Genomic DNA, 17,017 nt, shown 5'->3' with positions numbered 1-17,017 from the left:
CAGCAGGTCAAAGGAAGTGATCCTGCCCATCGTGACATCTCACTTGGAGTATTGTGTCCAGTTCTGGTGTCCTCAACACAAAAAGGACATGGAGCTGTTGGAGCAAGTCCAGAGGAGGCCACGAGGATGATCAGGGGCTGGAGCACCTCCCATATGGAGACAGGCTGAGAACATTGGGGCTGTTCAGCCTGGAGAAGAGGAAACTGCATGGAGACCTCATAGCAGCCTTCCAGTTTCTGAAGGGGGCTATAAGGATGCTAGGGAGGGACTCTTCATTAGGAATTGTAGTGGTAGGACAAGGGGTAATGGGTTCAAACTTCAACAGGGGAGGTTTAGATTAGATATAAGGAAGAAGTTCTTTATAGTGAGGGTGGTGAGGCACTGGAATGGGTTGCCCAAGGAAGTTGTGAATGCTCCACCCCTGGCAGTGTTCAAGGCCAGGTTGGACAGAGCCTTGGGCAACATGGTTTAGTGTGTGGTGTCCCTGCTCATGGCAGCAGGGTTGAAACCAGATGATCTTAAGGTCCTTTCCAACCTAAACCATTCCATGATTCTATCATCCTCGTGGCCTCCTCTGGACTTGCTCCAGTGGCTCCACGTCCTTCTTACATTGGGGACACCAGAACTGCACACAGTGCTGCAAGTGGGGTCTCACAAGAGCAGAGTAGAGGGGCAGAATCATCTCCTTCAACCTGCTGGTCACACTGCTGATGATACTGCCCAGCACACGGGTGGTTTCTAGGCTGTGTGCACACACTGAAGCAGCTCATGTTCAGCTTCTCGTTGACCAACACCCCCAAAGTCCTTCTTTTCAGGGCTGCTCTCAATGCATTCTTCACCCAGCCTTTATTTGTCCTTGGGATTGCCTCAAACCAGCTGTAGGACCTTGCACTTGTTCTTGTTGAACTTCATGAGGTCTGCATTGGACCACCTCTCCAGCCTGTCCAGGTCCCTCTGGATGGCATCCCTTCCCTCCAGCATGTCAAAAAGCATGTTCAGGTTTTGTTTAAGGTTAAACAACTACTTAAGAATAAAAAATCCATGCCATTGACAGACTGGACTGATGGGCTGAAGCCAACTGTATGAGGTTCAACAAGATGAAGTGCCAGGTCCTGCACTTAGGCCACAACAACCCCATGCAACACTCCAGGCTTGGGGAGGAGTGGCTGGAAAGCTTCCTGGCAGAAAAAGACCTGGGGGTGTTGGCTGACAGTGGCTGAATGAACTGACAGTGCTTCCAGGCAGCCAAGAAGGCCAATAGTATCCTGGCTTGTATCAGAAATAGTGTAGCCAGCAGGCCCCTTGTGCTTAGCACTGGTGAGGGGCACCTTGAATCCCATGTTCAGTTTTGGGTCCCTCACTACAAGAAGGACATTGAGGTGTTGGAGCATATCCAAAGAAGAGCAGCGAAACTAGTGAAGGGTCTAGAGAACAAGTCTTATGAGGAGCAGCTGATTGGAATTGAATTTGTTTAGTCTGAAGAAGCAGCAGCTAAGGAGAGATGTTACTGCTCTCTACAACTACCTGAAAGGAGGTTGCAACGAGGGGGGGTCTGTCTCTTCTCCCAAGTAACAAGTGATTGGACAAGATGAAAAGGCCTCAAGTTGCACCAGGGGAGGTCAGACTGGATATTAGGAAACATTTCTTCACCAAAAGGGTTGTCAAGCACCGGAACAGTCTGCCCAGGGCAGTGGTTGAGTCACCACCCCTGGAGGTATTTAAAAGACATGTAGATGTGGCACGCAGGGACATGGTTTAGTGGTGTACTTAGTAGTGTTAGGTTAATGGTTGGACTCTGTAATCTTAAGGGTCTTTTCCAAACTAAATGATTCTAAAATGCATAGAGAAATGGGAAGGAGTCCAAGGAAAAGGCTGCTGAGATCACTGAGAGCTGGGCTGCTTTAACCTGCTAAAGAGAACGTGCTAAAGGGTCACTTTACAATAGCTTACAATGAAATTAGAGGGAGCCATAAAGCTGACAAAGCCAACTTCTTGGTAGTGGCAGAAAATACAGTAAGGGGTCACAGCCACAGACTGTGGCTTGGAAGAGTCAGACTAAACATTAAGAAAAATATTTGCACTAAAAGTGTAGAGCAGTACTGGTCAAAGGTCCAGTGTGGTTCTGGAATCTATTCTTTCACCACTCAGCCAGGCAAAGTTGGGGCTGACCTGATCTAATGTTGGTGACAGTGCTGCTTTGAGCATCAGAATGATGTACCAGATCATCTCCAGAAGTCTCTTCTAACTAATATGTCTGATTTTGTGTTACTTCATTAAATGTCCACAAGAACAGAAATATTCATCCCTGCTACTCAAGGCCTATTCAAGCCTACCTTCTTCCCCACACTCCTTATTCCAGACTGCAAGCAGGTATAAAATGTAATCAGTACCTTGCTGTTCAACTGCTGAATTCTGAGCTCTTTTTGGTGAAGTTCTTTCAGGCTGTCACTTAGCTGGGCCTGGAGATACTTTGTCTCTGTTTCAAGGCTTGAGAAGTCCCCTCTCAGAGTTTCTGAAGAAATCTGCCAGGGAAAGAACAATACTGCACACATGACAACCCATTCGCGTATTCGTCCTCTCTGTTTAGTATTCCAAGGTCAAAGCCCAACATTACTCCTGGTATTTGATCTGCTCAAGCAAAACAGCAAATGGGGAATAAACAGAAATATCCTAGAAGCCCTTTGAAAATCCAAATTAAGAAAGATCACTGAACTTGCACATATGATGAGTCTCTGTCCTGGTTCAGCTGGGGTAGAGTTAATTTTCTTCCTAGCAGCTGGTGCAGTGCTGGGTTTTGGCTCTAGTCTGAGAATAATGCATGGTTTAGTTGTTGCTCAGTAGCACTTACCCTGATCAAGGGCTTTTCAGTCTCTTGTGCTCTGCCAGTGAAGAGGGGCATGAGAAGCTGGGAGGAAACAGAAACAGGACACCTGTCCCGAACTAGCCAAAGGGATATTCCATGCCACAGCACCTCATGTTCGTGATAGAAATCGGGGAGAGCTAGCCAGAAGGGGCCAGTCACTGCTTGGGGATGAGCTGGGCATCAGTCAGCAGATGGTGAGCAATTGTATTGTGCATCACCAGTTTATTCCTTCCTTTTTCTCTTTATTTCCTACCATTATTGTTATTTTACTTTTTATTTCAATTATTAAACTGTTTTTATCTCAACCTGTGCGTTTTTACATTTTTTCCTAATTCTCCTCCCCATCCCACTGGGGGTGAGAGGTAAGAATTGAGCGAGTGGCTGCGTGGAACTTAGTTGCTGGCTGGGCTTAAACCATGCCAATCCTTCTCAAAAGTTGTCTTAAAACTGTCTACAATACAGGAAGGGGAAAAAAAGCGCATTTGAATGAGAACAAGAAAAACAAAAAACCAAAGCAATGTCCACACTGCTCTCATTCAACACAGATTAAAAGGTCAGCACCAACATATTCACAGAATCATAGAATAGTTAGGGTTGGAAAGGACCTTAAGGTCATCTAGTTCCAACCCCCTGCCATGGGCAGAGACACCTTGCACATTGGCCTGGAAAGGATCACATGCACGTTGTTCCAGCTTTTTCTTTGCATAGACACATGCATGTCAAAGGGCTAAGAAGGGATTTCCTCTTTCCTCCACTGACATAAAAGCTTCTTACTGGAACATTACAGATGTGGGCAGAATAATTCTTTCCTTGCTCATAACTTAATGGTATTATGGTACATGCAGCAGGCAAGTGCCCTTCCCTAGACCAAGCAAAATACTCAACGTACTACACTCCACTTTTAGCACTGTGATACAGGGGAAAGAAGGCAGGAAGTGCAATGTTCTATCCTCAGCCTCTCTGGGCTTGAGTCAGGATTGTAGATATCCATCACAGTAAAAAAAGCACTAAAAATTCAACAGGAAACTTAAAAATTAGAATGTGACATTGAAAGGAGAACCAAACCAGAAGATCTTTGATTCAAACACACTGCAAGAGGCAATTCTAAAATAGCCAGAAAGACCTGAGAATTCCATACTGCTTAGAAGGACCCAAGGTGCCTAGGAAGCCCTGTCTCTCTTACTCTCTTGAAACATTAGGAAGCATGAGCTAAGGCAAGAGCACATAAGGGTATGCCAGAGTTTCCTAAAGGTTTTCAATTATTCAAGTTGCATTGTTGGTATAGTCCTTTGAGGCTACATTACAAAATCTGATACTGCAGTCTGTACAAGCTGAATACAAGCAACATATACACATAATACCCGAATACAAGCTACTCTGGCTGAATTTCAAGCTTCACATTTCCATGCAATAAAGAATGTGTGTATTTCCACCCACCTTTGTTTGGTATTGCTCCTCTACAACTTGAGACTTGTTGAGAGGCAGTCCCATTTCTTGCATAATTCTTTGTAAATGGCTCAGTTGCTTGTCTTTTTCTGCTATGACCATCAGGTACTGCTCCTTTATGCTGCTGTTCTGCTTTTCCCAGGTAGTTTTCTCTTGTCTGCCCAGTATGACACAAAGGAAAATGACGAGGAAGTTACAAGTATCACTTATGATATCCAGGTATTGATTTGATTCTACTTCCTATCATTACCCCATGCCAGAAAAGAAGTTTTACAACTAAACCAAACCAAAACAACCCACTTAAGCACAGAAACCTTAAAAGCAGGTTTAAGGAAGTATTCTGTATTTGCTCAACACTACAGATTGCTCAACGCTCACGCTTTTGGTATTCCTGGACATTGTTTTAATCTTGCTGCAAAGACAGCTTTGTGAAGCAGGTCACTGACAATGCCACTTGTCATCATAACATTATCATTGCTTCAAGTCACATACGCACCAGGACCATAGCATGGATCTCAATATGCAAACTTGAAGCCTTAGCTTATTTACTGTAGAAACTACACAGGAAATAAATCTTTTATCAGGACGTAATTAAAATTTGTAAGCTGCTTCAAACTTAGAATCAGAGAATCATAGAATAGTTAGGGTTGGAAAGGACCTTAAGATCATCTGGTTTCAACCCTGCTGCCATGAGCAGGGACACCACACACTAAACTATGTCACCCAAGGCTCTGTCCAACCTGGCCTTGAACACTGCCAGGGATGGAGCATTCACAACTTCCTTGGGCAACCCACTCCAGTGCCTCACCACCCCCACTGTGAAGAACTTCTTCCTTATATCTAATCTAAACTTCCACTGTTCAAGTTTGAACCCATTCCCCCTTGTCCTACCACTACAGTCCCTAATGAAGAGTCCCTCCCCAGCATCCTTATAGGCTCCCTTCAGATACTGGAAGGCTGCTATGAGGTCTCCACACAGTCTCCTCTTCTCCAGGCTGAACAGCCCCAACTTTCTCAGCCTATCTTCATATGGGAGGTGCTCCAGCCCCCGATCATCCTCGTGGCCTCCTCTGGACTTGCTCCAACAGCTCCATGTCCTTTTTGTGTTGAGGACACCAGAACTGTACACAGACCTCCAAGTGAGGTCTCATGAGAGCAGAGTAGAGGGGCAGGATCACCTCCTTTGACCTGCTGGTCATGCTTCTTTTGGTGCAGCCCAGGATACGGTTGGTTTCTGGGCTCAAGCGCACACTGAAGCCGGCTCATGTCAAGCTTGTCATCAACCACCACCCCCAAGTCCTTCTCCGCAGGCTGTTCTGAATCTCTGCCCAGTCTGTAGCTGTGCCTGGGGTTGTGCCGACCGAGGTGTAGGACCTTGCAGTCCTGTCTGAGCATTGCCACACATCTTAAAATCTTGCCTAGAACTTCAGGTTAGAGGAAAAGTTAGGGGGAAAACAGTGGGGAAACCAAAATGGGGAGGTTGAAAGATGATCAGATACCCACAAACTTGGGGCATTTAAACCTTCATGAGGTTTGCACATAGACAGCAGGCTAACTGCTGATTTCAAAGGAATAGCAGGAGGGGAGGGAGAAGAAGCCAGGTCAAGCAGAGCCAGGCAGCTGGCTGAGACCTGTGGGTCCCCCCTCTGAGTGGCTGTAACGCCTGGGGCACTGGGGAGCTGTAAGATAATGGACAGGCAGTGCTCTGCCTCTCTGTGTTTATGACTCGGGGTTGGCTTGTTCTCCCTTGGGGAAGTACCCTGTTTTCCCCACTGGTACCGCACAGACTCCCACCTGACCTGACTCATTGCTGCCCTTCCCAGGGGACTAGCCAGGAGGACTATTCCTGATTAATCAATTTTCATATTATTTTCCCCCTTTCTTTCTCTTTCATTAGAGTTTCCTGCTGCTTTTTCTTTCCTGTATCTCTGCTTCTGTTTGCTGATCCTGTCTCACCTCCTGTCTTGTTTTCCTCTCATCTCTTTTGCTGTTCTACCTGTCCCTTTGCTTTCTACCACCTGGTCTCATTTTTCAGTTCTCTTACTCTCTCCTGCCAAGGAAGGGGACCACTGACTCTGGCCCCCAGCACCACAGTGGATCGTTACTAGCATTACTAGCTGTAGTTACTAGCTGTAGTTGGTGCTTTCTGTTGTCAAAGGACTTTACAAATAGTATTGTTATGATAACTGAGAGAAGCAGGCAAGCCAGTGTCCGACCTACTTTACTGACAGGGAAGCTGAGATAGCTACACCTCACAAGATCTGAAGTGTAGTTTGAGGGTCAGATCGATGGCAGGGGGAGGGAGCACTGTAAGTTTTTATATCACTTTGAACAAGAATAAGCCATGTATCTTTCCACCAAAAAAAACCCCTCACCCCTTTCACTCCAGGTTCAGTCATTCTTAGATGGATCTCTGAAGTACCTGAAAGGAATTTTTCCCCATTTTTAGAAGACAGTATATTTGTCTGACTAGTTTTAGTTCAACCAGAGATGACAATTTACTAGACTTGAATTACAGACGTTTTTAAAAATAGAAAGCATAAAGCAAGTGAAACAAAGGATTAGACAGTCATACAAAATGATCTTTTTCTTAACAGTGGTATCAGTGGGATAATAAATGGTGTTCATTATCAGCTTGGAATGGAGAGTTCTGTAATTATATACATAAGCTCCAATACAAGAAACAGCCCAAGTTTTTCCTCTCAAACAGATGATATTGGCCACCATTGGATGAAGGAAATAAAAATTAAAAGACCATTGATCTGTTTCTCACGGGCATTTCCTTCCAATACACTGGGCTGTAATCCTTCACCCTAGGACTGAGGTGAAAGCTGAACAAGGGAAACACATAAACAAATGCCCAATCCTGAACAGGGCAGTGGTTTAGTGACAGATGACACAGACAAGCTGAGGTTCTCGAAGCTTTCTTTGCCTTCTGCCCACAACTGCTCTTGGAGTGAAAGAAATGGCTTATTTGCATCTCTGAGGCAGTGATCAGACAACTCTCACCTAAGCTGATGGATCTCCTGCTGGTAGGAAATACTTTCTTGCTTCAGCTGTTCTTGGAGACAGTGCTGTTTATCTGCTTCTTGCTGGTATTGCTGCAGTTGTGCTTTTAAGAGAGAATTTTCAGCTGATTCTACCCCAACAAGGATGTATTGCTGCTGCAGATTCTTCAACTCTCTTACCTTTAAAGGTAAATAAAAAAAAAAAATTAAAGGGAAATATTAGAGTGTGACAACTGAGCAAGCAGCTAGGATTATCACTTGTAAGTGTTTAAGAGTATTTCTCACTGTGGCAGCTGGAGGAAGAGAAGTCACATTCAGATGACAGAGAAACTAGACACTGAATCAGTGATTACAGCAGTCTACTAAAAACTGCTCAGACTTAAAAAAAAAAAAAAAAAAAAAAAATCCCAACCAAATCTTCAGTGAATTCTACTGTTAATGAGATTTAACATCCTGTCCTGGTTTCGGCCAAGGGTTATTCCGTACCACAGCACATCATGCTCGGGACAGAAACTAGGGAAAGTTATTCAGAAGGGACCAATTGCTGCTTGGCCACGCTGGGTATCAGTCAGCAGGTGCTGAGCAATTGTATTGTGCATCACTGCTGGTTATTGGGGTTTTTTCCCTTCCCTTTCCCCTTTTAGTTTTATATTCTCTCCCCTTGTTATTTCCCTTATCATTATCATCATTATTATTAGTAGTAATATATTGCACTTTAGTTATTAAAATGTTCTCATCTCAACCTGCAGGTTTTACATTCTCCCGATTCTCCTCCCCATCCCACCTGGGGGTGAGTGAGCGGCTGCTGGTGCTGAGTTACTGGCTGGGGTTAAACCATGACACATGCATTAATAAAGAGAATCCAGCACAGGGAGGCAACCCAATTCCCTCTGAAAGGTTACACTGCCTGGGAGAGGTTCCTGAAGACTGGAGGAAAGCAAATGTCATCCCTACCTAAAAGAAGGGCAAGAAGGAGGAATTGAAGAACTGCAGGCTGGTGAGACTCATCTCCATTCCTGGGAAGGTGATGTAGCAACTAATTCTGGAAACCACTTCCAGATACATGAAAAAAACTGGTTGCACAGAGAAGTTGTGGAATGTCCACCAATGGAGATACTCAAAATCTGACTGGATGCTGTCTCAGGCAGCCTATTCCAGCTGGCCTTGTTTTGCACAGGGCAGTGGAATAGAAGATCTCAATTATTCTGTGATTCTGTGAAGACAACTATCTATGTTTCACACTGCAAATAAGCCATCTAAGTGTGCTAAATTTTAAGATCCGAAGATCCAAATGTCCTATGGGGCTTTAAGTAAGAGCAAGAAGAGAGAACAAGGACTTACTACTCTGTCTCTGTCATTCTGCAAGGAGGACAGTGCCTTCTTAAGACTCTGCACTTCTGAAGGAGTGGTGGAAGTGCTCCCTTCTGCTTTTTGCTTCACTTCTTCAATCTTACATGTTTTCAATTCATTCAGCAGACGGTCTCGCTCATTCTGCAGGCTTGCCATAGCCTTGGAGAAAGATTTGACTTGGTTGGAAGAGCTTTCCAGTTCTGAAGACAAATGGAGAAGCTCATCATCTTTTGCTCTGAGCTTCTGATCAAGTTTCCCAATCTCAGCCAAAAGACCTCTTTCATCAGTGGCTTTCTGCAGTTCTGCCAGCTCAGACCTTGCTGTATCTCGGTCCCTGGCAGTAAAACATTTCTCCTTTTGTAGATGAACCACCTCTTTCTGAAGATTTTGCACTAGAGTCTTTTGTTCCTCTAAATCTGCAGAGTATTTCTGTTTCAAAACATGAAGCTCCTCATTGGCCTGGTCCCGGCTATCCTGAAGAGAGCTCATGGACTTCCCAAAAGACTGAATTTGAGCTCTGAGATCTTTGTTTTCATCTGTGACCACAAGAAGTTTCTGTTCCATTTCCATCAAGTCCTGAGCCAGCTCTGCTACTCTCTCTTCTGCTGTTTCTGTTTCATTCCTCATTATCCCTGCATCATGATGCAGGTGCTTCAATTCCTTCCGAAGCCTGTCCTCAGCCTCTCCCACCCTCTTGGCTGCATCCCTTTGAATAGATACTAGTTCTGCCTCAAGTTCTGTTATCCTTTTATGAGAGAGGGAAAGCTTATGACTCAGCTCTTGTGCCTCTTCCTCTCGGGCCTTCAGTTGTGCTTGATACTCCATGATAGGACTTCCCTCACGTAATGCCGTCACCTCATTCTGCACCTGAGACAGAGAGGACGTAAGGGTTTTAATCTCTTGCAACATACTGACTTTATCCTCTCTCAAAGCTTCCATGCACTTCCTGAGATCATCCTGAGTATGCTGAGACTCTTTCAGCTGTATTTCTATGATTGCCTTCTCCTTTTCCAGAGTCTGGCTCCGCTGAAGCTGTGTTTTGAGAAGTTGTTTCTGTTGGCAGTCCTTTATTGAAATCACTTGGTTCAAGTCTTCTCTATACCTCACCAATTCTGCATTCAGCTTGGCATTCTCAGAGTTTAGGTCATCTATCCGGCTATGAAAACTCCTGATTTCTTCCTTAAGCTTATTGTTTTCAGCAGCCGCCTCTTGAATTAGCTGGTCTTTTTCCAAGATTATAGTAAGATGACGTTCCTCAAGTTGCTTGTAGTCTCTCAGAATGCGGTCTCTGTCATCTTGCAAAGATAACATGGACTTAGTGAAAGAGTCCAGTTGTGCCTTCTGCTGCTTACTTTCTTCTCTGCTTATTTTCATCTTTTCAGTGAGACAATCAAGTTTGTCAAGAAATTTGTTCTTCTCATTTTCCAGTGCTTTTTTATCTTCTTCCTCCTTACTTAGTCTACGCTCCAACTCATTCATTTCTTCAGAATGTAGCTGCTGTAATTCACATAGAGCAGCCACAACTGCTTCCTCCTTGGCAGACAGCAAACTAATGATCTTTTGATCTTTGGCACTAATTTCTTCATGCAGCTTATTTGTTAGATCCTTGGAAGCTTGCAGATCACCCTCAAGCTGTTCACAGGTGAATTTGAAATTCTGGATACTGGCCTCTTGTTGCTTAACCATGCTCCCCAGCTCGTCTCTGACTGATTCACATTTGGTGAAGGAATTCTGTAAGTCAGCAAGCCGGTCTCTTAGGCTGCTGATTTCTGACTCCAATTTTTGCTGTTCATTTTGAGACTTGCTGTACAGTTTTTGAGATCCTTCAAGCTGAGTCAAAAGCCCCTTTTTTTCCTCCTCTAACATTTCACATGTCTTTTGATAATGCTGAATCTCCTTCCTGGATTCAGACTCCCAGTCCTTCTTGTTGTATTCCAGCCTACAAACAGAGAAGAGATAGTAGCAAATCAACAAACTATCTCAGTATCCAAAACCACGGTATTTTTTCATTGATTATACTGATTTAGAAAAGCCAAAAAACTAGTTTTACTTTAAGAAAGCAAGATGGCAATATCTATGTGATTTGTTTCCCCTCAACTTGAAACTCAAGGCATCTTTTCAAGTTCTGACTGCAGTAGTGTCTGAAGGGGGTGGTGCTAGGTGAATATGTTTTAAAAGTGGCCGGTGAGATAAATCTTTATGTCAATAGTGAAGAAATGGAGGAGGTTATAGGTACTGAATGTTACCACATCCTTCTCATTAAAATCCTTTTCTGTCATCCAGTGCAGCTAACAACTTCCAATGAAATCGCTGTTCTCATATGCTTGATGTTCATTTCATGGTCCAGCATGCAAAGATACAGTATTTTGATCACAAACTTTATAGAACAATTTTACTCATGTAGAACAGTTTAGGTTTGAGTTTTGGAAATTCCCAGATGTACATTTTCCCCTCAAAATCTATTTTGGTATTAAACTGGAATTATGTATCCCAATGCTCTCTTGACTGCCAAGTTTAACCTCTGAATGCAACAACTCTTTACATAAGAATCTATTTCCAATTTGAGGCTAATAAAGACTCTAGATGGTATTCGGATGGCTGCTGCTTGTCATAGAGAATAGATTTAACACAGGTACTCCCTTTATCCTTGTGCAGACAACAAATACGTAGTAACTCCCTACAACATAACCCCAAACCTCTTTTCCATCCAAACATAAGTGATCCAAGAGACAAGCTTTATGTTTATGGCTTTAGCAGGAAGACTAATTCTGCTCTCCATCTTAGGCATTCATTAGTTTTGCCAATCATGTGACTTTTAGCATGTTTACATACTCCAAATTCTTTCTGGTATGCTGCAAAAGGAAAGGGAATTCCCACCTCACCAATGGTTGCTGGCTTGTCAAAAGGAAATACAAGAATACCAGCTGAGTCATTATCACTTTCTTTACCTGGATATACGAGTCTGAAGTTCTTCTACATGTATGGTCATCTGCTTCATTTGGTCCTTTAGAGCAAGACAAGTTTCCTCTTTTGAACGTATTTCTTCCTCCTTCTTTTGAACAGTTGCAGTGAATTTCTTCTCCCATGTTTTTGATTCATCTATTACTCTATCCCTGTCATCCTGAAGGGAAGACATGCTCCTGGTGAAAGCTGCAAGCTGGGCTAGTGTTTTGTTTAGGTTGCCTTCCAATTTCTTGACTTCTTGATCCTTTGTCATCAATGAGGTTTGAAGATCACCAACGGTCGTTTCCAGGCAGTCTTTCTCCCTCTGCAAAGCTGCTAGCTTTTCTTCCATGCTTTTAATTTCTTTTGAGTGCTTGTCTTTTTCCTGCTCCAGTCTTCTCTCAGAGTCGTCTTCTTTTTTCTTCATTTGTATTTTAATATTCTCGTTGTTTGCCTGCAACTCTTCTTTCACTTTGGCACTCTCTGCTAGAACCCTTGCTGCCTCGCTCTGGGTATCATCCAGTACTACTCTGCAGAGAGCAAGTTCTGCCTGGGCTTTCTTAGTGTCTTCAACTGCTTTAGCTAAATTATCTTTGGCTGCTTCTATCTCCTTCTGAGACTCACTCTGCAGAAATTCCAGAGCTTTAACAGTTCTTTCTAAACTACTGTTCTTTTCCTGGTTTTTAATACAGTCCTTCTGCAGCTGCTTTATCTCCTGCTGTTTCTGTTTCAGCAGTTCCTGAAGCTCCTTTACATATGTGCTGCTGTCTCCCCTCCAACTGCATTTTAGCTTTTCTACAAATTCCTTTTGCTTTTCTGAACCTGCTTTACTATTCTCCTTTGCCATCTGACATTTCTCCTCCTCCAGTTCATGCACCATTTTCTGCAAACCCTGAAGCTCATGTTGCAGTTGCTCATTTTTGATCTGCAAGTCTTTCGCATCCTGCTGATAGTTTCCAATACTCCCATTAAGTTCTGCCAGCTGATTCATGAGCCTTTCTTCCAAATCATCCTTCTCAGCTTCTAGTGTGTCCTTCAGTTCTGTCATCTTGATGAGGTCATCTTTGGTTTTTTGGACTATTTGTTCCATTTTTGCAACTGTGTCCTGAAGAGCCTTCAATTCATGGACTTTCTCTTCCATTTGGGTCTCTAAAACCCTTTTCTCACCTGCTAAAGTCTCAGCACACATGTGGATGTTGTCCAGCTGTTGCTCTGAAGCCCTCCTATTATCTTCTAGTTCCGTGATTCGCTTTGTGAGCTCAGCTATCTGCTGTATGTAGGTACCAAGATCTTCACAAGGACTACTACCTCCAAATGCATTTTGGTCCAGCTTTGCAGTAGAAGACTGTGGTCTAAAACTTATGTTCGCTTGATTTTCTGTGTTCTCCACTGGTGGTGGTGGTGGTGTGACAACTGCCTCATTTGTTTCTTCCTCTATTGTCTTCTGAGAAACATACTTGTCTACCAGTTCTCTGCTTTTGTTCAGTTTAGATTCTGCTAACTGCAACTGACACTTTAAGTCTGTGATCTCTTGATTAAGAGACTTCTTTTCAGCCATTACTGTCTCAAGCTGAGTAGAAAGAGACTGGTAATCCCCCCTAGAGCTCTCCAGATCTTCTTTCAGGTTAGCATTTGTAACATCTACAATCCTGTGTGGTCCTCCATCTGTAAAATGCATCTCTGCTCTAAGCTTCTCATTCTCCTCCTCTAGTTCCAGGATCTTTAGCTGCTTTGATTTTGCAAATTTCCTCATTTTCTCCTTCAGTCCATCAATTTCCTGTCCAGCTTCCTGTAGCTGCTTATCTGTTTCTTCTTTTTTTACTTCAACGTTTTTCAACTTAATGAAAATTTCCTGTTTTTCCTGCCTAACAGTTTCCAAAACACGCTGAATCCGCTCAGCCTCATTACTCACATTCTCATAGGACTGCAGGAGAGTTTCATATTCTTTCTGAAGCTCCCTGTATTTCTCATGCCACTCAGAACTCTCAGCGGCTTGAAAGCATTTCAAGGATCCCATCTCCTTCTCCAGCTTCTCCTTCTCTAAAACAACTTTATCCACAGTAAATGTCAGGTTTTTACAGCATCCATCAAGATTCTGATTTTCTCTAAGTACTTTATCAAGTTCTGCAGTAAGTTTTTCTCGCTCTTCAGTGAGGCCCGCTAACTTTTCTGTCAAAGTATCCCTTTCTTTAACATGGCCACATATTTGGCTTTCCGTATTTGTTAACTTGACACAAAGATTTTCAATAGTAATTTTTGCATTAGCCAGCTCCTCTTTTAGAGATCTGCTCTCCTTTAGTGCCTCTTTTCTAGAGATAAGCGCAGCTTGCAACTTCCTCTGCATTTGATTCTTCTGTTTAGCTGCTTCTGCACCATCATCTTGCTTCTCCTGAATTTCAAGTAACTCTGTTTGCAGTCGCTTGCTTTGCTCCTCATGTACCTGAGCTTGAGTTTCCAATTGACTACATAGTCTCTTGACTGAATCCTCTTTTTCCAGCAACTGTGCCTGCACATTACTGAAAGCCTCACTTTTCTCCCTTACCTGCAAATTAAGAAATTCAATTTCTTCATCCTTTTTGTGTATAAGCGTTTTCAGGTCTTCCAGACTGCCCCGTCTAGAAATTTTTGCTCGACTCTCCTCCAATTCTGCCTGAAGACTTGCTGCTTTAGCCTCAGCTTTGTCAGAGGTTCTCTTCAGCCTTTCTATCTCCAGTAACAACTGTGCTGTGCTCTCTTGCAAATGGAAGACTAATTCTGATTTGCAAGCAAGTTCACTTTGCATATGGCTAAGATTAAACTCCAATTCTTCCTTCTTCATCCACAAGTTTTCAAGTTTTTCCTCATCCCCAGAAACATCTGCAACTTGTACAAGCTCGTTATTTGTTGTATTTTCTGCTTTCGTGCATGAAGAATCCAACCCTCCTGGATTTAAAAGAACACTCTCTCTTGATCCTTTCTGTTCTTGGAGTTGTCTGAGCTGAGCTTGGATGCTCTCTTTCTCTTTGCTTTGCTTATCAAATTGTTCTTGTAGGATGTTGTAATCATCTTTCTGCTGTTTCAGCTGTTCTCTGTGATGCCTGTCTTTTTCTTGAGCTTTTTTTATAGTGTCTTTGCGAGATGCCAGAGCTTCCTGAAGTTTTTTTTGAAGTTGTTCTTTTTCTTGTTCAAGAGCTGAAATTCTCTCTTTCAGAGCAGACTTTTGGTTTTCTTCGAGATTTGTAACTTCTGAAGTATTTTTTTCATTTTCTTCATTATCTTTTGGGCTTTTATTGGTTTCAACAATTCCATCAGCAATTGTCTGACTCCCCATGATTTCATCTTTAACTGGAACAATGTTTGTCCTACCTTGCAAGGTTCGCCTCATCTCCTCAATCACTGCCTGCAATTGTGCTACAGTTGTTTCTTTATCTCGCAGGTCCTTCCGGATGCTCTGCAGCTCAGATTCCTTTTCAGAAAGCAGCTGAATTAGATACTCTTCACTGGGCTGGCTTCCAAGATTCACTTCTCTGCTTATCATGCTTGTTGAATTTTCTTCCCCCTCAGCTGCTTGAGCCACTGAGGGTTCAGATTCATGTTCTCTTTGCAACTGTACTAATTCATTCTCCAGTTTGCTAACCTTCTTCAGAAGCTCCTTCCTGTTAGCAAGTGCTGTTTGCAGCTTCTGCTTTACTTGCTCGTTTTCGTTTTTCAGAAGTTCAACTTTATTTGCTAACACCTCAGTGTCTTTACACACTGCCTCTGTCTCATACTGGTGCTCAGATGTCCCACATTTCAGATATGTATCTTTTGCTTCTATGTTTTGGTCTTTTTCTTCCTGATACTTTAGTAATAGACTTGTTTGCTCTTTCAGACTCTTCAGCTCATTTCCTAGAGAAAATTTCTCTTCATTCAGCAGAACCATTTTCTCAGACATGCTGATACTGATCTCTGTCATCTGTTGGTCTTTCTCCAGCAAGGTTTTTTGCAGGCTCTCTATAGACCTGGTGTGTTCAGCAACAAGCTGTTCCAGGCTTGCTGCTTCTTGCCCCTTTGAGGCTAAGTTTTGGCAAAGTTCTTTTATCTCAGCTGTACTCTTCCTCAAAAGCTGTTCTAGATCAAGTACTTCACATTCCTTCTTCTCAATCTGGCTTCTCAGACTTTTTAGTTGCACATCCTGGTCAGAAAGCTGAAGTTGTGCTTCATCCAAGTCTTTTTGCAAAGCTTCAATTTTTATCTCCTTGGATTTAAATTCATTTCTAAGGCTCTGGATTTGTTCTCTGAGAAGACTGCTTTGACTGTCTGACAGTCTCTGCTTTTCTGAAAAAGTGAGATTGTCCTCAAGTTGCCTCACTTGCTCTTTCAGTTCTGTTACGGTAGAAAGTTCCTTCATCTGACACAGGAGCTGATCTCGTTCTTCAATCAAAACACAAAATGCACTATCAGAATACTCTATTTTTTTTCTGTATTCCTCAGCCAACTGGTGTAGCCTATTTATTTCTGCCCCTTTTTCTCCTAGATCTTTCTTATAAGATTCTTCTGATTTCTGCAGAATTATTTGCAGTTTGCCAATTTGGTTTTGCAACTTGATCAGTTCTTGAGATTGAGAGATGCCAGGCTCTGGATCTGTTGCAGAATCTTGCATTGCCTCCATCTCCTCTCTGCAGGGGACAGTACTCCCCTGGGGCACTTCTTGAAGATCGATTCTGTTTTCCTGAAGCACACCAATATCTATTTCTCTCAATAATGAGCTACTGCCAAACTCATTTTGTCTATCTGAAGCCTTTTGTTCTTCCCTCTCAAGAAACAGTATCTGGGAATTACCCTCCAGCTGGTCAGCTGCTACTCCTGTTTGGCTACCTCTAGAAGTTGGACCATTTGGGCCCTTGAGCTGCCTTTTCAGAAAATTTATTTCTTCTTGGGCTTCTTTCAGTTCCAGCAGCAAACCTGACAGTTCTTTCTGTTTCTCTGCAGCCAGGTATTCTAGAATTTCAGGTGGACAACTTTCCTCAGCAAACTGCTCACTTCCATTGGGAAAGGCATCTGTTCTTGCCTAAAAGAAAGTAATAGGTTTCAATTTTCCTTTGAGTCCTATGAAAGGGGCACTTTTGGAAGTATCTGCTTTCCCCATTTAGTTTAAGGATACCCTTCTTAGAGCTGGCTATTGAAATAAATAGTAGCTCTCTAATAACAGAACGACTTGTCAGGCCATTTCTGTTCATTTCAGTTCTGAAGTTGCAGCATAGAAGATTCTGACTTTAGGATTAGACCATAACTATAACTTCCTATCCCCTTATTTCCTATTCTCTCTTGATTACAAGAGATGTTTCAATCCTGCTGCAATTTTCACAAGCCCTCCAGTGTACTTATCTAGCCACATTTTCCTGGCACCCTATCCATAATGTCTCAACAAGGAGGTTTTGCTCGCCAT

The 17,017-nt window shown here is 43.0% G+C and overlaps 1 protein-coding gene across 1 annotated transcript in view; it reads right to left on the bottom strand.

Annotated features, from left to right (window-relative positions):
* Positions 1-2,390: 2,390 nt before the first annotated feature.
* Positions 2,391-17,017, bottom strand: part of GOLGB1 (golgin B1) — a gene marked incomplete at both ends in the record, with an annotated part of 15,158 nt that continues 531 nt past the window's right edge. Inside the window, 6 exons of the mRNA XM_010010228.1 lie at positions 2,391-2,522; positions 4,301-4,466; positions 7,319-7,497; positions 8,659-10,606; positions 11,616-12,235; positions 12,365-16,639. Coding sequence (XP_010008530.1) covers positions 2,391-2,522; positions 4,301-4,466; positions 7,319-7,497; positions 8,659-10,606; positions 11,616-12,235; positions 12,365-16,639 — 7,320 coding nt within the window. The remainder of the gene's footprint in view (positions 2,523-4,300; positions 4,467-7,318; positions 7,498-8,658; positions 10,607-11,615; positions 12,236-12,364; positions 16,640-17,017) is intronic.

This window comes from Nestor notabilis, unplaced genomic scaffold, assembly GCF_000696875.1.
Source record: "Nestor notabilis isolate BGI_N333 unplaced genomic scaffold, ASM69687v1 scaffold862, whole genome shotgun sequence".
Lineage (NCBI taxonomy): Eukaryota > Metazoa > Chordata > Aves > Psittaciformes > Psittacidae > Nestor > Nestor notabilis.
This window is presented reverse-complemented; position numbering and strand designations above follow the sequence as displayed.